The 27,746-nt window shown below is 42.5% G+C and overlaps 2 protein-coding genes across 5 annotated transcripts; both read left to right on the top strand.

Moving 5' to 3' along the window:
* Positions 1-379: 379 nt before the first annotated feature.
* Positions 380-13,412, top strand: LOC108888874 (histone-lysine N-methyltransferase 2A). Of its 4 annotated transcripts, none has more exons than XM_051067343.1 (10): positions 380-782; positions 3,481-4,999; positions 5,284-5,450; positions 5,859-5,945; positions 6,371-6,527; positions 8,456-8,726; positions 9,686-9,747; positions 9,926-10,165; positions 10,993-11,103; positions 13,282-13,412. In XM_051067343.1, exons 1-10 carry the CDS (start codon positions 480-482, stop codon positions 13,326-13,328), a joined length of 2,964 nt encoding a protein of 987 aa, XP_050923300.1. In that variant the 5' UTR covers positions 380-479; the 3' UTR covers positions 13,329-13,412. The 4 variants fall into 4 exon arrangements, with proteins under 4 accessions (XP_050923300.1, XP_050923299.1, XP_050923301.1 ...); XM_051067342.1 differs by lacking the exon at positions 13,282-13,412 and adding an exon at positions 11,677-13,264; XM_051067344.1 differs by lacking the exons at positions 10,993-11,103; positions 13,282-13,412 and having other exon boundaries at positions 9,931-10,104.
* LOC108888836 (histone-lysine N-methyltransferase 2B) lies at positions 13,343-27,064 on the top strand. The gene is made up of 29 exons (XM_018685012.2): positions 13,343-14,130; positions 14,767-14,880; positions 15,064-15,210; positions 15,386-15,478; positions 15,680-15,797; positions 15,909-16,022; positions 16,315-16,505; positions 16,671-16,775; positions 16,979-17,089; positions 17,382-17,458; positions 17,658-17,839; positions 17,983-18,065; positions 18,351-18,485; positions 18,678-18,836; positions 18,943-19,060; positions 19,200-19,278; positions 19,614-19,774; positions 19,906-20,067; positions 20,221-20,589; positions 20,687-20,814; positions 20,864-22,572; positions 22,747-22,872; positions 23,033-23,151; positions 23,447-23,572; positions 23,732-23,984; positions 24,140-24,250; positions 24,377-24,460; positions 24,571-24,700; positions 25,053-27,064. The coding sequence occupies exons 1-29, from the start codon at positions 13,351-13,353 to the stop codon at positions 25,326-25,328; spliced, it is 6,360 nt and encodes a 2,119-aa protein (XP_018540528.2). The 5' UTR covers positions 13,343-13,350; the 3' UTR covers positions 25,329-27,064.
* The last annotated feature ends 682 nt before the right edge of the window (positions 27,065-27,746 follow it).

The following is a 27,746-nucleotide window of genomic DNA, read 5'->3' as shown; positions in this document are numbered from 1 at the left end:
TTGGTTGCAGCCTCACAGCTCTGTGATAGAATAATACTACCTTGCCTGTGGTTTTATGTGTGTCACCTACTGCATTGGCAGAAAAAATAAGCATTATGATAAAACACAACTTAAAACAAATGAGCAAAATATAAACTAAAGATAGTTTAGGTGTTAAGACTAATTTTTCCTATACGAGTCGAGGATGGAGGACCTGACATAGCTGATATTGTACTCGAGTGGTGCACGTTTCTAACAAATGAGTGATTAATCAAACATGGGGCTTTTGAGGACCCCAGGGGTCTGGAAAACTGCCCCACTCAAGTGAAATCGCCCAGTGTGTCGAACAAGGGTAGCACAGGCCGGCGAAGTTCGTTTTCCCATGATGCCCTTGTGGTTCCTTTCTATCTCGCGCCTTTGCCTCGGAGCGGTCCATCTTGCCTCTCACATCGCTGCAGTCTCCCTCCGCCAGCGCGCCGTCCGTGTTGTTGTAGGAAATAATGGCGGCATCGGGAGGCGGATTATCATCTCCCGCAACCGTCGCGGGCTTGAGCACTCAAGCTCCGGCCCGGGCTCGCTTTCCGGGCCGGCCGTGCACGGCTCGCAGCAGGCTGCGGTCGGAGAAACGTACCAGACGCGGAAGGTTGGGCTCGGACGACGGGGAGCTGGCTGCCGAAGGGCCGAGGCCCGTAAACATCGGGCTCGCGTTGAGTGAAGATCCGTCCCTGCTGCGCCTGCTCGGGGTGGCGGAGAAGCACAGGCGGCAGAGAGATGCGGGTTTCGACTCCAGCAACAGTGAGGAGGTGAATAAGCTAACCATAGCATGTCAGCTAGATGGGTAATAATGCTCCTAATGAGGCACATAAAGCCAGTTTGTTTAAAAGGACGACATTTAAATCAAATTGTCTGCTATTTACTAGAGGGATTTAAGCTAACGTAGAGCTAGTTAGCGGTAGCTTGCAAACACTAACCCTAAATAGACATTGTAGCTAGCCGTCTGCCTGCAGGGTATGCTCCAGAGTGGCTGATGGGTCAATATTTACAGTCTGATTGCTTCTGCAGATGTTAGCAATTCATTGTCTGTTTTAAAATAGCTGTAAGTTGCACCAGGTCTACGTACACAGAGATCAGTGTGTGTCCAGCTGAGTTTGTTTGCATGAAAAAAGGGGCATTAGGCGGAAACTTTGGCGGTATCGGTAACAGCCATGGATGCGTTTTGTTGTGGAAACCAGGAGATGTCTTTGTTTATTCATCCGCTGGCATCTTTTGGTGGGTTGAAGTTCCCACCCTTTGCTTACATCCTCGGGCTGTTAATTTTGTCGTAGATAAAACGTCGCTGCTGATGATTAACTTGGGCACCGCACTCTCCACGTTTGAGCTGTCAGCTGACTGCTCGGTGTTTTGAACGTCAGTTTAAAGTGGGGTGCAACGGGGAGGCGGTCAGAAACGTTACCTATACGTTATAATCTCAAAGCTGAATTTGGGTCATACTCTGAATAATAGAGTTTGTATATGTACAGCACTAATCGCTCCTTCATTACTGAGGTTAATCAGGAAGCAGGCATTTCTCTTTTTACTCAAATTTATGGAATCAGTCCAACTCAAAGTAAGAGCAATGTATGCTGCAATATAATTTCTGCAAGCACCGTTTGCTAACTAATTGTTTTAGGTGTCATTCTATCTGCAGGTGTGATAGATTGACATGCATGATTTCACATCAAGCCATTTCAAGCTCAAGTTGTTGAGGCCATGTATGAGAGGGGCAGTGGCTGTAAAATCCTCACTATTGAAGTCAGTTAGCTATAGGTGAGAGTTACACTGTTATGTAACTTTCACTTCACTTTCATTTGAATATTCAACATTGATAAAAGCCTAGAAATGCAGTCACAGACTGGAAACACTGCGGATTGATCCCCTTTTATGTATTTTTTAAATGTACAATATGAGAGTTTAGCCTGAAGCTATTTGCTTTGCTCTCTATGTAGTTAGTTGTAAAAGCTAGAATCAAGGGTTGCAACTTCCTATTATTTTCATTATTGATGAATCATTTACTTTTTATAATGTCACAGAAGAACAAGATCCTAGAATTGTATGATTTGTCCAATCACCACTCCAAAACCCCAGAGATGTTCAGTTTACAACCATAAAAGACAGAGAAAAGTTCTGATGAGCTTGAACCAGAGAATTTGTTTCAAATCACTTTTTCTTTTCAGTGACAGTGATATTATACCACAAACATAGAGGATTCAGATCTCTCTCGTGTTCATATTGCGTCTTCATAGAGGCCAGTGTGTGATTCACTCCTAAGGTGGTCTGCTTTTAGTGCCAGTCGGGCAGGTGGATGGTGATAATGATATTATGCCAAATCAAATCTAATCATATTTAATCTCCAGCGTAGGAGCTTTAGTGTCTGACATCAGTCCGATTTCACTGATGCAATCCCTTTAGTGTGGACTGTAATAGAGTCACATGGCTGATGCTAAACCTTATGGGTGCTGCTCGACTAGAGGACCACACGTCACTTAGTGCTCACTTGCTCTGCAGTGCTACGGAACAGATTTCATTAGGGGAGTTTCATCTCTGACAAATCTACAGAGTCGCTAGTTTGCGTGTGAGGATGGAATGTGAGTAATTGGAAATCAAGTTGAAGTGTGCTTTTGATCTGCTGTAGTGTGCATCAGAGGTAGACAGGTGCCTGAATCAGAGGATGCTGGAGGCTGAGTGCATTTCAAAGGCTCTTCTTAAACTTTGTTGGTGATAGAGTTTGAGTGTGTATTTTCAGTAAGTGGCCATATTGAAATATCACTTAAAAAGAGGAGAATTATGCTAAAATGCATTTTTTATTTCACTGAATAGCTCAAGTGCTACATTACTGTTAGATTCCAGATTATTACACTTTGCTAAAATGAATGTGTGTTAGTGAAAATTACACATGTGCAGAGAGATGGTGCACACATAGAAAATCTGCTGAGTTATTTCTCATAGTTGACTCATAATCAACTATGAGATTGAAAACAAAATCTGTTTCATGCTGGAGTTAGTGGAGAGCAGTGCTGATGAGCCATACTTCCAGTAGGGTTAATACCTAATAATCAAATGATGAGGTGGGTGAGAAATTGTGAAAAGTCCTTTTGAAAAAGCACAACTACCTTTTCTGTTTGAGTTGCTTAATGCTAGCAGTTCTGGGTGCAATTTAAGATCAAGTGCACAAATGTAAGTTGTGTGTTTCAGTGTATTATCATGATAGCAAGGTGACAGCTTTGTGGCAATGATCCTCCCACACACTCAGAAACATGAGCACCTGCTGAACACAGTCATTGTCATTGTTTAAAAGGAAATACTAAGAAGGCAAAGCAGTTAATTATTTCATTATCTTCATCTCGTTACACATACGGTGTAATTATTTTGTGTCAGTTATGTTTTTAATATTTTGCTGTACCATCTTTCTGGTTCAATTAAATTCAATCAATTAAATGTTATACTTTATCTGTTTTTCTCCAGGAGGAAGAGTTCACTGGGTTTGGGACCACAACAGTTCATCCACAGAAAACTTCTGGTGCTGTTCCTCGGTCTTCGTCGCTCAACCAAGCAAAGTCTTCCGAAGCTTCAGACCATTCTCCGGGGACAAAGCCTCTCCTAGGAAAAATTATACCCAAGACCCCAAAGCCGGCTCTGATTGGGAAAATTGTACCGAGGGTTCCTAAAGATGACCAGGGGGTCAAAGAGAGCTCAGTAGAAGACAAAGAAATACCCAAGGTGGTAATTAAACTGCAAGGCAAGCAGGTAGCTCTCACTGCAAAAGCCAAACGTGCAGACGGGCAGGCCTCAGGTAGACAGAGCAGCACAAGATCAGCTGACTCTATCAGGAAAGCAGGAGACACGGCCGAATCGGGCAGCACTCAAAACCAAACAGCCGCTGTCTCAGCTGGTGGTACCAAGCGAGATACGCCGATGAGCACTGTGACAGCAGCCAAGGGCGCAGAAAAAGCTTCCAAGGTCAAAGAACAAGGCGAGGTGTCAGAGGAGTCAGACACAGACCAATCCCAGCCACAGAGCTCTGTGAAACGGATGAGGGGATTTGGGCACACCAGGCGCACATCTCAAGCAGTCACTCTTTCATTTACATCCTTTCACAAACGGCAGAGGAAGAGAATGGCCAAGGGTATGGGTGCCTCTCCTGAGGCGGGAGCTGAGGCTGGTGCTCAGAGTGGAGAGGAGGCAGCAATGCCCCTTGAGTGCAAAGCTGCAGATTCCCCTGAGAAACGAACACACAAAAGACAACAACGCAAGTCTTTGTTTGGGTACAGGCGAAAACCACCAGCAGCTATCAGACGTCCAAAACTGGCCCGTAATCGCCAGAGGCGCGTTTTTTACACCTATGTAACAGAACCTGTTCCAGCCACGCTGACACAGGACGGGAATGAGCAGCAACTGCAAGGTCAGAACGTCAATCCATCAGAGGGTGAACCCAGCTCGTTTTCTGAACAAGTCCAGCAGAGCTCCAACAACTCCTCGACTCCTCTGATGAGCGCACGGTCCTCCCGCGTTATTAAAACTCCCAAGAGGTTCTTGGATGAGGAAATGATTGCCTTTCCGAAGGGCTCCCTGTCAACATGGCTGAAGAGTCAACAGAGAGAGGATGGAAAACCAAGCGCATCACCTCATGAGTCAGGTTATGATGGCAACTCGTTACAGTCAGACGGTGACTCTTTATCTGTTTTCGACAGCCCGTCAAAGTTCTCACCAAAGCCCAGCCCGGGCACGAGCCACCTCGAGATCTACAAGAACCTCAAAAAACTGACCTTGAAACTGGCGGAGAAAAAGAAAGGCCAGTCTGACACTCAGGGGGATTATACACATCATGGCGACGGCTTGACCTCTCATGTCAGGAAGAGGCGGAGGTCAAAGCTCATGATGGAGGAGATGGACTCTCCTGGTGTTGTGAGGAAACTAGCTGTGGTAGTGAATGCTGATGTGGATTCATCCAGTCAAATGCCATTTGAAGATACTAGCAACAATAGTAAGGAACTTTTTTCTTTTAATGTAATGAAGATCTTGGTACTTTTTGGTATTTGCATTTTTAGAAATGCCTGTTCTCAGTAGGACTGCATATTTGGAGTCAGCAGGGACTTTAGCCTTTGGTTAGTTTTTTTATTCATGCAGTTTTAAAGACCTAGGACATCGCAAAAAGATAATTTAACATTTAAGGTGACAGCCGTTTTTAGATAGGTGGTCCTACAGCTATGAGGCGTTTTGTCGTACGTCATGTAACCAGAGTTGCTTTATTCGTGTTCTTTGGTACAGATCAAGCAGGAAGTGTGACAGTGGACAGTCAGGAGGCTTTAGAGGTCAGCGGGCCCAGCCATCGGATTGGTCTCAGTGGAGCAAATAAGAGGATGCTCCACCTGCTGAAAAAAGCCAAAGTCCAGCTCATCAAGATTGATCAGCAGAAGCAGCTCAAGTTGTCACAGGTAAGAATCCCATATCTCAAATCTGTGCAGAAGTAGAAAAGACGATTTTGTGGTCCTACAAATTGTCAGAATTAGAAAAATAAAGATTGTAAAGTATTATTAGAGCCCTGCTTCTCAGTCTGATATATAAGACTGTACAAGTATATCGTTCCAAAGCCATTTTAAAATGCTAAACATTTGCTGTTTCAAGGCTTTCACAATGTTTCATATCATCATAGTTAAATATATTTTATATATTTTGTCAGACAAAATGAGACATTTAAGGACATTTGAAACATTTGCTTTTATTTTTAAAACTTTACAAGTCAGATGGCAAGTGACCTGGTTATTTATTTAGGAAGGCGTAGTAACATTAGATGTTGAGCATCTCTTTAATAAAACCTTTGTTTTTCTTCCTTGACTGGAAAGTTGGGCTCCAGAGAATCACGAGTGCCAGTGAGTGGAAGGAGGAGGAGGAGGAGAGTTGGCGAATCTCCCAAAGATATCAGTCCTCAGGTAAAACTTCTATCTTGAAAATGTGGGTTTTTATGTTACTTATCTGTGTTTGTAATAAATCCAAACAACATCAAGCTGCTGTGTATGTTGTAATCACCTGTGGTTTGAGTCCTACCTCGATCATTTATCATGTGCTAGAGACTAGCTTATCTGTTACACACAGGCTGCCTGTGTTTATTTGTTTGTGTGCACTGGTTTTGTGCCATTGCAGGCACTCATGAAAAACAGGAGCTACATGTGTAGTGTAAAGGTGCTAAGCTGCGAGAGTCTAGCATGAAACAACAAACATCACCTGCTACCATATATCCACATACCAGGAAATGAATAAAGAAATTATATGGGCTTTTTATCACTGTAATGTGAGAATAGAATGTGTTTTTCTTTTTTATATCCAAATATTTCCATGTTTTTTTATGTGTGTGCAGGAGCAGCCACTGGGTGGTCCGAGGATCAAACATGTCTGTCGGGCAGCAGCAGTGGCTTTGGGGCAACCCCGTGCCATGGTGCCAGATGATATTCCCAGACTCAGCGCCCTCCCGCTGCATGAGAGAGAGGGCATCACCTTCTCTCCCACAGCAGAAGGTACAGTGCATCTACATGTGTTGTTTTTGAGCAGGATGCAGAAATCGAAGGATGAGCACTTCAGTTCATCTAGCATTACACTGTCTGTGTAATGATTTTAACTGAGGTTTAATAATCAAAAAAAAAAAAACATTTAAAGAATCACAATTAACATGTTAAAAATCTATTTTTTTACAATATGTACACATTCCCAGGCCATTGCAGGAATTTCCCCACTGTGTAAACTTTCCAAATGACCTATACAAGTAATGATATATGTATATTAGTAATAGCTATACCGGTAAATACAGGAGGGAAAGCAGACCAGTCATGGTCTTTGATGGCATGAGGGAAATGACACTGCACTGTTGGTTATGATCTGGTTGAAATCTCTAGAAACTGATATGCACAACACCAAAACACAAAGGAGGGACCACAACCAAAGAAGACTTAATCATTCACTTTCAGGGTATATGCACGTCTTGAAAAGTGTTGAATTCTGTTTCTTCAAAACAAAGAAAAGACCTTAGAAGGTATGAAAAAGTCTGAGATATTCATTGTTGCCTGCAGTGGATTCTGCTACAGTAGTGATGGTGTTGGAGTCTCACCATTGTCTCAGTATTGTTATTTACCTAAAAAATCATCCCTACTGGTTTTCCATCATACTTTCATACTTTGGGTGTTATGATCATGAAACAAGTATTACATTTCTTGTGGTATTAAAAAGCTGTAGCTTTAACTTGCTGAATCTTTCACAGTTCAGAAGCCTACATCCCCACAGTATATTGTAAGGTGTGTAGCATCAGCTGTTGGAGTGGGAGTTATTACAACCCTGGCATAGTCATAATTACTACATCAATTATTGGTCAATTGTAAAAATAAAAACAGATGGACTTGATACTGTATGTAACTGTGATCTCAGGTAGGTTAACTGTTTTTCAATCCAATTTATGAAAATGCTTCATTGCCGTTGTCCAGTCCTCAATTCATTTCTGCCATTTTTGGTTTGGCAAAGCTGCTCTGCTAGTCTATTACAATGGAAAAATTCACTGACAAAATATTCTTTCAAACTGGCATAAGTAAGCTTCTGCAGTTATAAACACACACCTTTAAAACAAAAAAAAAGAATTTCTTTTGTAAAAGAGTAGAATTACTATTGCTTTTGGCAAAATCTGCTGAGCAAAAAACTGCTTTGTTAGATCAATGTAGTTGTAACTAAAATATTTGCCAGCAAAAATATCTTTTGTCACACACAGATTAGCCACCGCTGTTGGAAAGCTATACCCAACACTGGTCGAGTGAGCATCACTCAGTATGAGGTGAGGAAGTGCTATTTGACAAATAGACTCACTGCCCTGAATCTTGTCTCCTGATTAACACATCCAGTGCCGTTTGGGAAAAGCGGATCCTTACACAAGGTTATTCCAGCTACATTATTCATTTAAAATCATGACCGTCACCACCTCTGAGTAATTTTTTCTTCCGCTGTGTGAAGTTGCTTTGTGCCAGCTCGCATTAAAATATTACCCCTGGAGGATGCAAGAGGCTGTCAGTCATTTCAAATCTGTTCCAGGTAGTTTTTAAATCTGTAAAGGTCAGGCAGGGGGATTTCCACCAGCAATAGATTTCTCTGAAGTGTTCACCCAGTCACTCTTATCCTTGAATGACTTCTAGATGTCCAGCCCTTCAGGGAGCCAATAGTAACCCATAGCTATAGAAACCAGGCTCGCTTGTTGGGCAAAAAAACAGTAAATGAGAGGAAATAAGTGTATAAGCACCTCCAACCGCAGCATTTAGATCTGTAGTGTCTCCTGCAGACTGATTAGGAAGTTGTGGCATCGGCATCCAAAGATGTCGCCCCCCCAACACACACACATCACATATAGGTAATGATGTTGGAAATGTCTGTTGTGGCTCTTGTACCCATCCTCTCCGTCTCTCGCTTGCAGATGTGGCAGATGATGACGATGACATCTCTGATCAGGGCAGGGCTCAGTGGGTTGTCTCTCAGGAAAACATCCAGCGGAGGAGGAGGGGGAGGGGGAAGGGCCACAGGTTCAGAAAGAGGAAGATACTGAGTCGGTATGGACCTGGAGGAGTCCGCTCCCGGCGCTGCGGACTCTGCAAAGGCTGTCTGATAGAGGAGGACTGCGCAAAGTGTATCAACTGCCTCGATAAACCCAAATTCGGAGGGCCCAACACGAAGCGGCAGTGCTGCATGTAAGTTCAATCATAAATTCATATTGTTGATTCATCAATAGCTCAACTTGCGAACTATTGATTAATTTTAAGAAATGTTCTAAAGGCATTACCAATTCTTTCAAACTCACACAGAAAGCCTGCAAGATGACTACTCAAATAAATCAACTTTTCAAATAAATGTGAAGATGTTAATATTTACCCTACCTTGTGTATGAAAATGTAATTTTGGGGGACCAGTCTGGCAAGTGAAGAGATATCTCTAACTGTCATGTCAGTCATGTGTGCATTGTGATTAACCTGAATTCTATGTAACCCCATATGCTTGCCATTAGAAAATGAACAGTTTGACTTTTGGGGAAATATGCTTTTTTTGCATCCTTGATGAGTTAGATGAGATCATCAATGCCATTCTTATGTCTGTAAAGTAACTATGAGGCTACAGGCAGTAGCTGGTTAACTTAGCTTAACATAAAGACTTCATACAGGGGAAACCACTAGCAAGGTAACAAATGTCTTTTTTTTTTTTTTGTTCTTTGTATGGTTTAAAAACTAATCTGCTGCTGGCATAGCTTCATATTTAGACATGAGAGTGGTATCAATCTTTTCATCTAGCTACGGGCAAGAAAGTGAGTAAGCACGCTAACCAAAATGTCAAACCATTGCTTTGAAGATGGGCAGTATTAATCATCCTGCTGGTGTGGTTTGGAAAAAGTAACAGAACTGACATTTTCAACTTATAAAACTAGAGCAAATTCTAAAATGTTAATTTGGTGTCTAAAATTCTCTTTAACTTCTAGGTTAAGCATTTTTTGTACATGAAACATGAAATTACTTTTTATTTCTTTCCAGTAAAACATATTAAACAATCCAGTTAATGAAGGCAAGTCGACTCTTACAGTTAAACATATTCATAGATGGGTACACAGCAGTTTTATCTCGGACATATTATTACATTTGACTCTCTCTTCTGTCCTCAGATATAAAAAGTGTGAGCGGATTGAGAAAGCGAAGATTGAGCGCATTGTCAGACCACTGAAAGGTATGTCTCTAATTGGATGATTCTCCTGCTGCTGCTATTTTTCTCCCTGAGTGAATGTTTCTTGTTCAGTGTCACCAGAAGAATTTGTGGTAATTTGTTCACTAAATTAACAGAAATAAATAGGTATCCAAATATTTAATTTGTGTGCATAATTAATCACGGGGCTGCTTTTTCTCAGTCCAGGCGAGGCGACTGTCGGGCTCCGTGTTAAGCAGTGACGATACGAACTGGGGAGGAGCAGGCGGGGGGTCTTCCTCGATGGTCCCTGGAGTCAGGAAACAGTCCCTGCGTAACATCACGCCACGCTCCTACAGCAGCCTGCTAAAATCTGAGTCTGAGGAAGAAGAGGGAGAAGGAGAGGAGGAAAAGGCAGATAAACCAACCGCCAAGCCAAATGTAGTTGCTGCTAGCAACCAAGGTAACTAAAGCTGCGTTGCTGTTACTTTTCACTCTTGATTTCGCAGATGTTAGTTGAAGCTGACAGGCATTAATTTCAAGGCTTTGTTGCTCTGTGGGGGAATTTTGATATACGTGAAAGTTTTGCAATATGATCTCTCTTTTTTAATTTATGATAAAATCACAACAGGAGCATATCACAAATCATAAATGGTCAGAACAGATCAATTAACAAGATCAGGTTGAGTTAACAGTTGCAGTGCCATTTTCTCTGGATTCCAGTGTCCCTGCTATCTCTTTCATAACTTTGTATCTCTGTGTTGGATTATCTTTACTCTAGTTATCTGTGGTGGCACACACACATACTGGTGCAGAAATGCCACCCGTTCCCACACACACCTGCACACTGACAGAGTGAGCTAGGATTAGTCTTATGGTAGAGCAAACCATTTCCTCCTGTTTTTTTTCTGTAGTTATTTAATGAAATGTACAAGATAATTATGAGCAAATTAAAGAAAGGCAGGTCAAATAAGGTTTCTTTAAGCAGGAGAATGAAAACATTTTTCTGCATACCAGAGTAATGACTCAGTTTCACAAAGTCAGTGTGAGACAATGTAAACACAGGTTTGACCAGATACTTTATAAAACTGTTCAGTAAAACACCCTCAGCCACACCTCAACGCAGAATTGTAATTTAAGCTGCAAGAAAAAGAGATTTGATTTATAATTGCAGAAGTCTCACTTGTTGAATTAACTTTGAAAGGGTTTTGCATTAATGCTTCTTTGTAAAACTCTTAGTAGATTAGATTTCAGAACCAGTGTCTTAAGTCTGTTTATCTTCTTTTGGAGAACTTGCTCCTCAAGATGGCGGATCAGTGCAAGATGACCCTCCACCTGAGGCGGTGAAGGCATCGCCGGCCGTTCTCCAGAGGAGCCGGGAGCAGACCCAGAGCTTACAAGGTAAAAACATGCAGCAGATTCATCCCCTCATCTCCTATTGTACAACCTAATCAAGCCTGGGTCAAATTGTACGTTTGGAAAATGGTTCTTGCATATATTGGTTATCTGCTAAATTTCCAGATAAGTGGTGTTATTAAATTTGATAATGCAAAACACATTTCTTAAGCATTTCTTTAAATGAAGTGGTTAACTGACAGTCTGAATAATGATGATTTAAACAACAAACACCCAACAGTTATTTCCAAATGATAGTTTGCCCAGGTCTGTATCTCACTTTTAGTTTTTTTTTCTCAATTTCAAATTAATCATCTTTGTTGGAGAGATTTTGAGAGATTCTAATAACATCTTTTAAATTCAGCCTTGCTTATCTTCTGTCTCTGACCTTTATGTTTCTCCTTCATATTAAACACCTTGCATGTACTTAACCTAACCTCATGTTTTATAAACAATGGATGAATTAAGCTTTGTTCATGGTAAAATGCAGCCCATTTTCTTTTTGGTAAAAGCACAACGCACCCAGTCTGTTCAGTTTGTGTTTGGCAGTACATAATACTGATTGTGTTTTACGCACAGATGTTTTTGGCAAACAGTGTCCCACAACTATCCAGATTCCAGGTTTGAAATGCAATCTGTTTCTTGACTATCTGAAGTGGAAGGAATGAGCTTATGTAAACACTTAAAAAAAGATGCATTTTCCCATATCTGTATCTGAGAAATCTAATAATGCAACAATAGATAATAAAATCTAACATTATTAGTGTAAGCCTGTTGATAACAGGTGTATTTTATGGAGCCTATACTTAATCATCAGTATAACTGCTCATTGCTTTCTAACACCATTAATTTCAGTGTTGAAGGGCTGTCATACTGTGTCGTGATTCAAGCATTAATCTTGGCTGTGCTGCCTGACTCTTTGCTTCTGCTGATTGTACTTGGCGTGTATGTTTGGACTTCTTCAAATCACATGCCAATCTAATCAAGCACATTATTTTTATTTTATTTTTACCTTTAAATCTCCATCGCTTGAATCATCTGTCATTCTTTATAATTTATAATGAATTGATATTGAGAAAAAGAAATCCCCCTACATATATGTACAGATGCTGATTCCAAGTGTTGAGTGTATTTTCATTTTCACTTGTTGTTTGCAATTTTGTAGTGCTGGCTTTGTCAAGTTATCACGTTTTTTAATTTTTAATCATGGGCTCATGGCGACTACATGCTGCTTCTCCTTGACGATTTAGTCACAGGTTTGTGTTGCCTCAAACCAGTAACCCCATCTTCCTCCTGCTTGCAAAATACGCCAGCAACGAATGAAGCCACCATATTTTGAAGACGAGAATAAGAAGCAAGTACACAAAATCAACAACATAAAAATAAACCCCCCCCCAAAAAAAAAACGTATTTACGGGACGTAAGTGCAGACTTACTGTTCAAAAAATGCTGTGACAACATGTATACCTCTAATTTGAATACCTGCATGAATGCAATCACGCATGCACCTTTGAAAATGCAGACGTAAATACCTGCATGTACATGCTAGGCACGTGTGTCAGTGTCATTGGTGTCATAGTATTTTTTTCTGTTGCCTGGAAGTGTGAGTATTAGTGCAGGAGACTCACAATGGTAGAAAGTTGTGGGAGACTTGAGATGTAGTTATATCTCTTTTTGACTAAAAAAACCTGTTTAACACAAACTAGAAATCACAGATCATTATTAGTCTTATAACACAGGAATCTGCTGTGCTGTGTATTGTAATATAGATCTATAGTGGCAGCACACTGCATACTGCAGAGGGCAAATATGGATAAACCTCTTCACTTAAACTAACAAACTAAGAACAACATTGTGCATTTTGCCATGAAGCTGACGTCTACAAAATGATGAACTTCTTGTCATTATTTAGCAGTCTTTGCACTGGAGACATGAATACTTTGCTAATGTGTACTTAAACGCCTCATTGCACCTCTCTCTGACTATACTGAATGCATTTGCTAAACTCTGCTTCACCTTTTCTCACTTATTATTCCTGTATTATTCCTGACTTATTAGTCATAGTGCTCCTCCCTTTTTCTGTCACTTTGGCTGTTGCCGGTCGCCGCCTCTGCATGTCACTGGTATTAGTGTCACTGTGGAACCTCTCTTGCTGGTTGGCTTAGGCAGTCCCCTCCTCCACAGGAACAGGAGAACGCAGAAGAGCCGGAGCCCAGAGAAACTTTCCCTGATACCAGCCCGTCCAGAAGCCCAATGCCGAAGCTGCAGAAGCAGCTACAAATACACTTACACCGTCTGCCTGATTCTGTCCTGCAGTCTGCTGTGTTTCTGACACAGCAGTTGCCCCAGTGTCTGGATCAGTGCACTGCGCAGTTGCATCCAAAATTATCCCAGCCTGTACCTGTGCAGACTGCTGTTTCACATTCATCATACTCCACAACACAGTCTCCTCCAGAATTGTCCCAGTCTATAACGCAACCTGCTTCTCCACTTTCACCAGATCCCATAACAGACTCTTCACAGAAATCTCTGCTGTTGCGTTTGCGCCGCTTGCCTCAGTCTGTGGTGCAGTCAGTCTTGCATTTACACAAATGTATGTCATCACCATCTCAACAACACCCTCAGTATGTACTGCACTCAGCTATGACAGAGGTTTCGTCAAAGTTGTGTTTTCAGGGACCTCCGGAGTCTCAGGTGCAGCACTCGGGTGTTTTGACTGAGACAAACAGAGCTAACAAAGATAAAACTGTGCAAGTGCCCCCTCAGACTGTCGATCCAGACACAGAGTTACAGGAGGGCAAACAAGCGGAGCAGGAGGACAAATGTGTGGATCAGCCTAAAGAAGACACGAAGGAGGACACTTCTGTAAAAGAGACAGTGCTGAAAAACTGTCCGACAACTGACCCACACTATGTCCTTCGTTCCCAGAATCCTGCAGAGTGTGCGTCAGTGAACGCCCTGACGGGGTTAACTAACGGATTTCCCCAAAAGGGCCTGTTGCAGAACAAGTACAAGATCCGTGTGGACTTCAAGGTGGGTCTTTTCACTGGTGTTGTGCAGCATTTTTATATTAGCACTCACTAGGGTGTGTATGAAATTGACTTTGTTTACAACTTCACATTCTTCCACAATGAAAGAGGAGATTAGTAGAGGCCTCACAAAAGAACACAGTCCAAGTTCAGTATTGAAAGGAAAAAATACATCTCTGTGGGTTTTGAAGATCGCTGCAGCTCTAAAATAAAATGTGAATCATTTCAGTGCAATGCGACTCAAATTCAGTAGTTTATTTGAAGAAGCACAGCAGCTACATCTGTGGGTTTAACATTTGACCACTCGTAATAGAAGTGAAGGCACTCTTCTGTGAGAGACTTACGATAAAAGTATTCAGCAAACATTGAGCATTGCAATGTTCCCTTCAGTATTAATCAGGAAATGAAATGCTTCATTATAATGGGTGAAGAACACCTTAACTGCTTTCATCCTGATGTTACACTGGTAAAAGACGTTTGTCGTTATCGTAACATGTTGATAACCAGCAAGGCTACATACTGTTATTATGGGATTAGAACAAAGCTGCTTATTTCCATACCTTTAATTCAAACAAAAGAGCTCATTCACCCTCAGACTAATAGAGAAAAGAACTTTGATCACTCTCCTTGTGTCTACCAGGAGGACTGTGCTGTCCAGAATGTATGGCTAATGGGTGGCCTCAGCGTCCTCACATCTGTCCCTACCACACCACAACCTGTCTGTCTGCTCTGTGCCAGTAAAGGACGACATGAGGTAATTCAGCTTTTAACCAGAGCCTGAATAGGCAGGCAACGTATGGAAAGTGTTAATCCTGATTAGAATAATCTGAGTGATATTGCTTGTTGTCTCCTGTTCATATTTTATGGCTGTAAACTTATTATCAGTCATCGTGTGGTTTAGTTGAAAATATGCAAGTAATCTTTTGTCTCCACACAGATGATATTCTGCCAGATCTGCTGTGAGCCCTTTCACAGTTTCTGCCTCTCACCAGAGGAGCGCCCCCAGCAGGAGAACAAGGAGAACTGGTGCTGCAGGCGCTGCAAATTCTGTCACGTGTGTGGACGAAGAAGCAAGAGCACGAAGGTATGCAACCCAACAACGCTCTCACAACGTGAACTTATCTGTGCTTTCTTACGGAACATAAACCTCAAAGTCTTTTGAGAGAGGTTGGGTGAAAGTTTTTTGAGGTGCTACCCTCACTCCTAACCTCTGCTGTCTTATTAATGTACCTTTCTCTGTGTTTCTTCCCCACTTCTAGCCTGTGTTGCAGTGCAGGAGATGCCAAACCTCCTACCATCCTTCCTGCTTGGGACCAACATACCCTAAACCTATGAACTGCAGCATGCCCTGGGTACTTGCTTTAATAACCTTAAAAATATCTCTGTTCATGAATGTCACAAAATGTAATATTCTACTTTTATTCACCTTTGAAACCTTCATAAAATATGATATAATACAAAGTAACTGTTCATCATCTAGATTCATCGAGGTTTTGGTCAGAAGAAATCCTCCCTGGTGTGTGTTATTTTCTGACTTCGTCGTGTTTCTGTAGGTGTGCATGACCTGCATTCGGTGTAAAAGTTGTGGTGTGACTCCTGGAAAAAGTTGGGACTTAGCTTGGAACCATGAGCAGGATCTCTGTCCTGACTGCACTTCTCTCCACAACAAAGGTAAAATCCCAAGTCAAATTTTGCCTAGAGGAATGACCAGGACTTGTACGCATTATATGTGTCTACCAGCAAAGGATGACATGGCTGATATCTGATCTGTGTTTACATCAGGTAATTTCTGCACTGTCTGCCACAAGTGCTATGGTGACAGCAGCCAACACGCACAGATGATTCAGTGTTCACAGTGCAGCCACTGGATTCATTACAAATGTGAAGGACTTTCAGGTGAGTAAGATTCAAACCAAACACCAGATCAGGGGATTTCACAAATAAATTAAGTATGGTTAAGCTTTTTCTTAAGTGACATTATGTGGAAGAATTGATATTTTGAATGTGGCAAATTTTTAAAATAAAACCTCTGTCTGGTTATGTATTTGCATAATATAACATAGCATAAATGTAGCTTTAGTACAAATTGCCTTCATAGTTGTGCAAATTTTCACCTGATTTTGTAAAGGGAAGATCTCTGGTTTAGAAACAAAACACTAATGCATTCATGTTTTCTGTGACATTGCAGAGGAGCTGTTTGGGTTGCTGTCCAGCCAACCGCAAGAAGTGGTTTTCACCTGTTCACCCTGCAGCCAGCACCAAACTAAACACAGTAGCTTGAAGGAGGAGCTGCAGAGCAGGCTGATAGCTGGGCTGGAGGAGGTGCTCACTGACCTCCTTTCTGATGGCACCACGAAGCACCTCCTTATCTGTAAAGCGGTAAGAGATACCTGCAGTCCTGTGACAGATTATATCATATCCTACATATATGTGTGTGTGTGTGTATAATTTAGCTTTTAGTCATGAAAATGTCAATTTATGTTGTTAAGTTTTGATCTTTTTTTTATTCTGATGTTTTATCATGAAATCATTTTTGCCTTTTAGTGTCAGGAAACAAACGAGGGAACAGCTCAGTTCAGGGAACAGCGACCAGTCTGCGATCTGCAAGTCATGGAGAAGAAGTTCAAAGGAGGCGGCTACACTTCAATAGTGAGTATATGCTTCATTATAATTTGCTAATTATGGAAATCCGTCACCACATTGAGCTCAGAAAAATGAATGGAAATTGAAATGAGTTATGTCACATGATTATTAGGCTTTCTTTGTAGCTCTTCTCTTTTTCTGAAACTCTTTCTTGTGAGATGCTCTCGATTGAACCCTTGGCCTCCTTGTTTTTCTTCTCACCCACTCAGAAAGCTTTCCATGCCGATGTCATCTCTGTGATGTGGAAGTGGCTGAAGGGGGAGGAGTTTCTCCCTGAGGATCAGAGACCGACCAGTCAGGCCAGGGCACATTATGTCAAAGTAAGCGTCCCTCTCCTCCCAAGTCTCCCAAAATTTTAGTGTATTTTTAGAGACCCACGTTTCATTGATTTCCTGTGAAAATCTTTTTTTTTTTCCCCCTCCATTTCCGTTTTCATGGCCACATCCTCTGGTTTTACAGGATGGAATGTGAGCTGAGTCACTACATGACAGACAGTAAAAAGACTGTTTGACTAAAATATTGTCCAAAATGTCCATGAATAGACCCAGCCTGTCATCATAATTTAACCTTGGTTTGCTTTTGATCTGAACAATAATTTTGTGTTTCTGACAGTTGGTGGAACGAGTTTTCACTTGGTTTCCTGCACGCATTCTAAAAAAGTGGAACTCGTTCTCTGAAGAATTCCCGAGGTAAATTTATTATCAAGAACACTAAACTAAACATTGTTCCCTCAGCATATACACAGGCACATTATTCTCTCACCATGTATATTTGAGTGTTATAGCACTACATAGCGTTTTTAGGTGAAAGTAAAAGAAAGTGTAACTGAGGACACTGTTGCAAATGGTCGGTTGTCTCAAACGTCTTCCCTGGTCCTTCACTCTGTAGTGGCATGCTCCCTGAGGCAGTCCTCCCGCCATCTAAGGAGCACAGCTATGCACAGTGGCTGGAGAGGACATACCAGCCTAAGGACTCTAGGGGCCCACAAGCAGGGAAAACGGACTCTGTGCTATCTCCACTCACTACTCAACAGTCTGGTGCATCGCGCAGCTTCCCTCTGCATTCACATGGTATGGAAACTATTGTAGCCTGTTCTGTATCATGTGTGTCCAGGAATGCGATCTTAGTCTGAACTTCTACAACTGCAGTCAATACTAATGTTGCTCTCTCAAGTTTTAAACATACATGTTCATTTGGTGTTCCTCCCTCGCAGGTGTGAAAGGTGACCAGGAAACCAAGAGTGAAGATATGAGGCAGTGTGCACTGTGCCAACAATATGGAGACTCTGTTCCCAGTGTGAGTGTAACTGTCTTACTGTGTCCACAGTGTAAGGGCTGCAACTAATAAACGTCCTCATTATCTTTGAGTTTGCAGACTATTTTCTTGATTAATCAGAGAACAGAAAAAAATGCATGTGTCCCAAACCCAAAGATATTTAGCAGTTTTAATGTAATGTAAGTTAAGACAATTTGTGAAGCCGTGGCGTTTTAGCTTAAAACACAATATCAGAAATCAGTTATCAAACAGCAGATTTATTGTAGTGGCAACTCTCTTGTGTGATACGAATTTTTATCCTGATAGGATGCGGGACGGCTGTTGTACTTGGGACAGAACGAATGGGCCCACGTTAACTGCTGCCTTTGGTCTGCAGAGGTGTACGAGGAGAACAGTGCTCTTCTGCAAGTGCACAGCGCCGTCTCAAGAGGGCGCCACTTGGTAAGATATTATCAGGAAATAAATGGAAATTATGTTGGAACAGCTAGGTGGTGATTTGTCATTCTGTCTCCTAGGGCTGTAGGACTGCAGTTGGCACAAGTTGAGTAACTCTGCAATAAACCTGTGTGAAAAGGATTATGATATAATTCTCAGTTAATTAATATGAATATGTTTTTGTTCTGCTCTCTCCAGCGTTGTGATCGCTGTGGACAGTCAGGAGCCACTGTGGGCTGCTGTCTTGCCACCTGCCAGAGTAATTTCCATTTCATGTGTGCTCGCGCCCAGAACTGTGTGTTTCAGCAAGACAGGAAGGTGTACTGCTACAAACACAGGGATCTTGTCAGTGCGAAGGTATAGGCACAGTTTCCCTCTAAGTGTCTACATTTATGTCTTACACCTCAGAGCTGGCTGATTTTCTGTACATTGTACTGACTTATGATTTACCGTACCTTTCCAGATGGTGTCCGGAAAGGGGTTTGAAGTCCCTCGACGGGTGTATGTGGACTTTGAGGGGATCAATCTCAGGAGAAAGTTCCTCACAGGCCTTGAACCAGAATCTATAAACATGACTATAGGTAAAATATCTGGTTGATACCTATTGACTGTTGTACAGGGTGTGTGTCTTCATAAGGGAATAAATTATTACTGCTATATATGAGAATGTCCTCAGTCTGCTGAATCTCATAATTTATTTTTCTTTCCTAACTTTTCCAGGCTCTCTGCAGATTCAGAAACTTGGTGTGTTGTCAGAGCTGTCATCTAACGGGAGGATGCTATATCCTGTCGGTTATCAGTAAGTGGTCGTTATAAAGTCATTATAAAGCAATATTCAGGTAATTCAAGAGCAGTGAAAGACACCTTTTAAGATGCAGTTATGAATTTTGATTGGTAGCATTTGAGACAATTACCAGTCTTTTATGTTTATCTTTCTTAAAATGTTGTGTATGTGTACTACTTTCATTTAAATTCTCATAAAAACCTGTTTGTAACTAAAAATCCAATAATTTATGATGGTTTTGGGAGCTTGCTGCTGCTGACTATAGCATCATTATTGTTGTCAAAATGACTAAAAAACTTCTTGTGTATTTCTCCTCTGTTTATTGCATTCTTCTTGCCTTTATTCTCTAGATGTTCTCGGTTGTACTGGAGCACGGTGGACCCCCGCAGGCGCTGCAAGTACACCTGTAAGGTTACAGAAGTGAGCACACCTCTCCCTGGTGAGGAACAAGATCCTAGATGGGACCAAGAAGAGAATCATACCATAGTCCACAGTCCCAAACATCACAGAGGTGAGCAGCACCTAACAGATTACTCTAATGTGGAAACAAGTTAAATAAGAGCAGTAACTCTGGACCAAAACAGGCTGAGAGAAGCTAAAACAGTTGTTCACTGTAGTTGGACATGTTTTCTTCTTTGACAGATATGGAGTCCCCAGATCGTTTAAGCTCCTCATCCAGCCCAGTAAAATCTACTACCCCATCACCCAACTCTAAACAGCACAGCACACCTGGATCCAAAAGTCCTGGTTACACACAGACCAGGAGACCAGCGGGAGGATCATCTCGACCTCTCCCATCTCCAGGTAAATAGTTTAAGATAAGTATTACAGAAAAAAGTTTTGGTAATTTGACCTTTGCAAAGGCATTTTCTCAGTGTTAAATGTGTTATATTTTAGTGAATTCATTAAGTAGATACTATAAATCACTCTTTATTTATTGTCACTTGATGCTTTCAGGATCCGCTCCCCCAAAATCACATCACATCCTGACATTGAGAGACCTGGAGGACACTCGTCGGCCTCGCAGGCTCTCATCAAGAAGCCGCTGCAGTTCCTCGCCAACAGACAGCGACCCATCTGCACCGATGACCCTCCGCTCCGGTGGCACCGTCCACACCAGATGTGCCCTCTTCAGCTCCCCACCGAGATCATCAAGCTTTGGACCGGCCTCACCTCCCCTGTCAAGGCAAAACTCGACATCTCCGGTCTGGAGCTCCCCACCTAGGTCCAACTCCAGCATTTCTGCTGGGCTGTCTCCTCGGCAAGGAGCCATCACTCACTCCCCCAGAGGGAGGCAGAACTTTAAAATCACAACTCCAGTCTCCAGCTGAGGTTCCCCAAGACTTCTTAGCATCGTCCGAGGCAGAAGACGCAGCCGTGGCCACAACCAATGGGATCTCACTAGCCCCTGATAACTTGGAAGAGGAAGTTGCCCACCTGATGTCCCAGGAGCTGCCTTACACTGTGTTTGACACCGACACAGAGGTAGCAGTGGCTTCCATGCTGAACGCGAAGCTCGAATTCGACGAGAACCTGCTCACTGAGAATGTGGTACTTCACTGCGGAGCACAAGGCGGGAGAGGAGAGGTGGAGGGGGTAGTGCAGGACGTGGAAATGCAGGAACATAATCAGGAGAATGACTCTGAAGATGAAGACTCGAGCCGATACTTTAGGTTTTCACGCACTGTGGTGTGTGATGCAGCCAGTGGCTCAGACGGCTCTGGTCAGCTTCCCGTCATCACAGTCGATCTCACAGTTGGATGGGGCGGACAGTGGGTCAGAGAGTGACGAAAGCGAAGTGGGAAACGACGAAGCTCAGGACTCTAAAACTCACACCAATCATAATACACCTACTAAACAGCTGACAGTTGCTCTGAAGAGGCTGGAGTCAATCTACACTGTATCAAAGTCAACAGAGCCAGAGTTTCTAGAACATTCTCCACCGTCTGCTCTTCTTGAATCAGGTTATGCACAAGACGACTTATCAGTTCAGGAAGAACAGGTCCAGATGAGCTCTGAAACAGCTGCGTCTCATGATGATATGTTTTTGGATTCAGCTACAGGCCATTTCATTTCTGCTGAAGGTGGCTCTGTGGTGTACCCAAATACTAACCAAGATGATGACAAAGAAGACAGCACCTCATCAGCTGACTCAGTTGAAGGATTTAAAGATGATTTAAATGACCCCGACTACTCGCCAGAGCCTAAAACCAAAAAATCTCCCACCACACCAACAAAAACCATCATTTTGAAGACAAAACGTCCCACACCAAACCTCAAACGCTTGTCGCCAAAACCGTGTTCTCAGCAGCAGGACAAGCTCAAACTGCTGTTGCCCCCTCTGTCTACACAAAGTGTAAATAATGTGTCTGTTTCCCCTCCTGGTGCTGCCACTTTTTGTGCCGTCCCACGCACAGTCACATCCCCCATTGTGATCAATGGCTTAAACACTTTACCTATTCAGTCTGGTGCCAAACAGGGCAGAACCATCGCCATCCGCTTAGACAGCTCCAGGCCAGGAAGTCAGCAGCAGTCGATGACTACGAATCAGGGTGCGGCCGCTAACTCGCCCCCAGCCATGGCTCCAGCCCAACCCCCGGCTCTAGCTCCGGCTCCTGCCCCTCAAGTCCTACTGGTCAACCGTCAAGGTCAGATTCTCATCAAAGACCCGAGATCAAACACTTACCAGTCGCTCAATACAAATTCTCCTGCTTACAATAAAATAAGCCAGATAGCAAAGATTCTCCACAGTGGTAACGCTTTGCAGCGCTCTGTCCCGCGTGTCATAATAAAGCCTCGCTCTAACCCTTCCGCCACAAACGCCCCTTCAGCTGGGAATCGCACAACAACATCGGAGAGAAAATTCATTGTCAGAGTGGTGAAAAGCAACAGCGCTCCTACTCCCACAGCCCCTGTTACTGTGCAGAGTGCTCCTGAGCCCGCTTTCTCCAGCATCGAAGAAAGCACGGCTCAGGCTATTATCGACAGAGCTATGGCCACCCACCGCGACACGCAAAGGACAAAACCAATCATCCTCAGCAACGCTCGACAGCCGAAGGCCACGCACCGAAAGTCAACAAAGGCTCAGGACGCTGAGGACTCAGATCAGTCGCCAGTCCCGCTTTCAGAGTCGCCCAGCGGTTCAGTCAGTGAGCCAGATTTGAACTCACAACCGCCACCTGCCTCATCTCGCCACCAGGTGAGAGTTAAGAGAGTGTCGTCAGTGTCTGAAAGGCCCTCCAGGAAGAAATCAAAGATGGACTTCTTGATGGATCCATCAAGTGAGCTGGATGATGTAAACGAAGCCAGGTATTGAGAAATATCTAATTATTTTCTTAGCAACGTAGAAAATATAATAAAACTCTCAACAATGAATATAGGTACTGGTCTGTGTATCAACTACTGCTTTTAGTGGCTTACAGAGCCTTGAGGGAAGTAGAAAAGATGGTCAAATATAAAATACAGTGTCTTGATTTTGTTCAGCAGATCGAGTGGTGTGAGAATAAAAGCTCCAACAATGAAGGACATTCTTGATCTAGACCAGGAAAATATGACTGAAGAGCCTGAACTGTTGAGAATTACTGCTCCACCACCGCCCACACCCTCCAGGTTAGTGCATGTTAAAAGTCTCCACATGTAGAGCCTTATTACTGTGCTGTAAAGTAACAAAGAGGCAAATGGTTGGTGTCAGGTTACATGAAGTTGGAGATCAATGTTTATTACATTTCTTGTTGATACCATTATTTATTTGTTTGTCCTTTCTGCTCAGGCGTTCTCAGGTCGAGAGTCCACCTACACCTACACAAACCAACAGTCACATTCAGAGTAAAACACACATGTGGGTCAGCGCTCGTCACGGAGACCTCTCTGAGTGGGGCCCTTATTCAGGTTTGTGACTAAACATTATTTGTTTGTTATTATTTGGAGCTCCATCAGTGTTACCAGCGCAATCAGCTTCTCCTTTTAGTGTCCACAGGGAAAATAAGTACAATAGCAATTTCATCTCATTAAATGAGGGAACAATCACAAGCCATTCAGACTAATCCTTTTGTGCTGTGAGGTTTTGAGATGATATCTTTTTCTTAGATTTGCCTGACAAATTCTAATTACTCAAAATCTAATTAAGTTCAATAATTTAATCGCTGCTCAGGAAATATTGTACACAACACATTTAATTCTGCAGGTTTCAGCTCAGAAGAAGAAGCACCTGCACCTAAACACAGAAAGAGGACATACATGAACCAGCCCCACCTGCGCTTTGAAATCACCAGTGACGATGGCTTCAGTGTTAAAGCCAACAGCATAGAGGGTAAGAGCTGGGAAACTCAGGAATCTTCCTGTGGGTGTTTTGTGTTTCTTTTTAGGGATAACAGTGGGTGAGAGGTGTAAACATAAGAAGGTCAGTCTTGTGTGTGTGTGCATAGTGTTGCAGAGCTCCCACACCTTCCTTATCTCTTCCGTCCCTCAGTTGCCTGGCGCGCAGTGATTGACGGTGTCCTTGAAGCTCGGGCGGGCTTCCACCTCAAGCAGCTGCCTCTGGGCGGGATGAGCGGGCCACGGGTGCTCGGCGTCGTCCACGATGCCGTCATCTTCCTGCTGGAGCAGCTGCAGGGGGCCGCGAACTGCAAACACCACCGCTTCCGCTTCCACCGCTGCGATGACATCGAGGAAGAGCTGCCCCTCAACCCGAGTGGCTGCGCCCGAGCTGAAATCTATACACGGTACAAACACAGTCCCGGTTACTCTCTATCAGAACTGTTAATTTGTTAATAAGGTTTATTTAAATGTTTGTGCTTTGCGTGTTTGTTTCTATTTCTTGTTTGTGATTTAAAAACACCTCAAGTTAATTGTTTTTTTTTCCTACTTTTGCAATTAGGAAAGCAACATTTGATATGTTCAACTTCCTGGCGTCGCAGCACAGAGAGCCCCCTGACATAATAGGCCCCTTTGATGAAGAGGAGGATGAATTCCCACTGAAATCTTCCAGGTTAGAGCATATAAGTACCCAACTGCACACCACAAGGAGCATGAATTTAAAATTTCCGGAAAAGGAAGTAGTTTGACAGATTCCATATCTATGCTGACGCCACTTTCCTGTGTCTCACTCTGACAGACGAGCCACCAGCAGTGAGCTTCCCATGGCGATGAGATTCAGGCACCTGGAGAAAATCTCCAAAGAAGCAGTAGGAGTTTACAGGTAATGGCAAATAAATTGCAGAAATAAAATACCCTGGGACTTTATCAATGCACAAAACAACATGTATGCTCAAATACATAGACCTATTTCCTGCTCTGTAATTCTTTTAGATCTCCAATTCACGGGCGTGGACTTTTCTGTAAGAGGAACATCGACGCTGGGGAGATGGTGATAGAGTATGCTGGCACCGTCATTCGCTCTGTCCTCACTGATAAGCGGGAGAAATACTATGACAGCAAGGTTAGTGAACACAGAAATCATCAACATCTGGACAACTAGATAATCCCAAAACTTTAGACCATGGTGCCTCCCCTGAAACGTAGGTAGGAGACATGAGATCCTTAAGAGGTTCCTGTTCTATGGGGAAATTTTTGGCAGTGGAAACACTTAATATTTGTTCACATGTGGGCAAATTCGCTATTAGCAAGTCCTGATTGTTAGTTTTAGATGGGTTATAGGATCTGGAATTTCAGTCCATGCTGAAATAATAGTTGTCTTCAGTAGAAACAGACCTGTACACAAACCTGTAGTTAAGCAGTTGATTGTGGTCCAAAATGTGAAAACGATGTGTCGTTTAATCATTCTCCATCAGGGCATCGGCTGCTACATGTTCCGCATCGACGACTTTGACGTGGTAGACGCGACCATGCAAGGAAACGCGGCCCGTTTCATCAACCACTCGTGCGAGCCCAACTGCTACTCCCGCGTCATCAATGTGGACGGCCGCAAGCACATAGTCATCTTCGCCCTGAGGAAGATCTACCGGGGCGAAGAGCTCACCTACGACTACAAGTTCCCCATCGAGGACGAGGACAACAAGCTGCACTGCAACTGCGGGGCGAGGCGCTGTCGTCGCTTCCTGAATTAGTACAGCATCACACACACGCACACAAACACACCAAGAGCCATCTTGTTTAATGCACTTGAACTCTGAAGGTGGACTTTGACTGACTGATGAAGGCGACTGTCGTGACGTAGCCATAAGAGTGGGGTGTCTGATGCACACACAGACTTGATCTACAGAGTCTTCACCTCATTAGAAGCTTAATTTATAGACTGGGCGAGTTCATTTTCTGTCCTCTGAACTGCTGTTAACAGTCCACTAGAAACCAGATTAGAGCCATATGTCAAAGCTTGGGATGAAGACTATTTATATGATTTCAGACTGCTGGTCTTTTTTTTTCCTTTTCTTTTCCTCTCTCTCTCTCTCTCTTCTTTCTTTCTTTCTTTCTTTCTTTCTTTCTCTCTTTTTGATTCATGTACTGTTTGACCATCTCATCCACCACACTCTCTCATTTTCACATCGTTGAAAATTTCTCGTCAATAGCCTCTGCTGGAACTGGGGCTAGACAACAGCCGGGAGGCGATTACCACCAGCCACAAATGGTGCAAACTCAAATAACCTGATTGCAGTCATTACTGTGTAAAGAGGGATACGTTATTACTATGCTGGTGACAAGAGTGTCTTTGTAAATACCAGGTCTCGGAGATGGACGGGGAGAATTTATTTCAATTCAGCACCTTACTTTGGCAGCACTGGTGTCACAGCAGATGGGACATTTTTTTTTTATTTCAGAACAAAATAAAACACAGTTGACTCAAAGCACCTAATGTACATTGTAGTGCAGCTACATTTTAACGTCGCTCTGGATACCACAGGGACTCTTAAGGTGCTGGTGACGTTTACCCTAAAAGGTAGTTTTAATATAGTCACCCAAACCTTTTTCCCCCATTCTCATTCAGTCGAAAATGTCTTGTTTTTATTTGTAACAGCAGAGATGCTGTGATCTAAACGCTTTTATCCCACTATAACAGTCTGTTCTTTATTTGTTAATTTGTGCTGTTTGTGTATTTTAAGGTCTATGAGGGAGTTTCCATGCTGCAGGGTTCAAAATCAATATAGTGATCTTGCTCTGCTCCTTCCCTTATAAATCTTTTTGTATTTTTGTATATTTGAACAATAAATGTATATTCAACACTGATGGAAATAACTGTGTTTGACCTTTTAACTCTCTGTAAGTGAAGGCTGACTAATAGAACTGAAGCTATTGCCGAGTAACGATCCTCAGTTAAATCTTTTTTTCTGTTTTTGTGGCTGTTATGCACCCTCTTCCTGTTTTTGTCTCTCACAGGTGTACTACCTCAAAGGTGTTATGAAGCAAGTTTTTATTTAATTACACAACACATTTGGCATAAAACCTACTTCCTCATTGTTCAGTTTTTCTAATCATTAATATGGAAAAAAAGCCCAAAACCCATCAACTCTATTAAACACTGACTACTATTATGCCTGCAATTATTTTGTTAGAATAGGTGGCCATGTTCTCTTTTCCTCCAGTGTGCAACCACACCCAGCTCATGGATGTAGATAGGATCCTAGACTTGAGGCTGAAGGCTGAGTGCTGCGGATGTATGTTTTTTTTTTTTTTTTTTTTTTCAGGATTAATAATTGAATTTGAAACGCAAAGCTTTGTTACTTTATCGACTCACAGTGGATCTTTGCCTGTATATAGTTGTATAAAGAATTTCTAAATCTGTTAAATATTTTTTTATCCACATTTTTTCTTTTATTTATGTTCAATAAAGATTTTGAAATGTTCAGAATTTCCTTTTCCCATTGCCAGTGTTTTTACATCAGTACATATTAAAGTAATTAGATTAAAATGCTATTTGTGATTAAGTGGCCTTGGTCAAAGGTCAGCTGCTCTTCTTCCTGTATGATCAGAAGCAATCACAGTGCAGTAATATTAGAAATTATACATATTGCAGATACACCACAAAAACAGTAAGATACTGGCCATTTAAACCCAGTCATCACTAATCACAGGTTGTGCATGTCCCTGGATTTTATCTTAGGTCCAACTGACGGGGTCCTGACCCTCTGCTTGGGAAACACGCTTGTTATGATTCTCTTAGCGCAGCCTTTTCTCCTGTGTTACTGCTGCAGTTTTGGAACTGTCTTATCAAGTTTTCCATGGAAACACAGAAGAAGAGATGCAGACCAGTGACACCTGCAAACTGACCTCCTATCAGGCATATCCACAACTGCAGTAAGCCACTGTATATCTGCACAAATATTCACACTGTAGGTAATGTGACATCTGTTTCATGACACATTCCTATCCGAGTCTCTGCAATGAAGATGTTTCTAATGTTAAGTTCCACTCTTGCCTCTATCTGTGCATGTATAATCGTCTTTGGATTGAAATTACATAATTGCTGATTGCATAACTGTCAAATGAAAAACACTGTTAAATCAGAAATGCCCTTCGGTAGCCTGGTGTGT

Source organism: Lates calcarifer, linkage group LG3 (assembly GCF_001640805.2).
Source record: "Lates calcarifer isolate ASB-BC8 linkage group LG3, TLL_Latcal_v3, whole genome shotgun sequence".
Classification (NCBI taxonomy): Eukaryota; Metazoa; Chordata; class Actinopteri; family Centropomidae; genus Lates; species Lates calcarifer.
The sequence above is the reverse complement of the archived record's forward strand: the minus strand, read 5'-3'. Positions and strand labels throughout refer to the sequence as shown.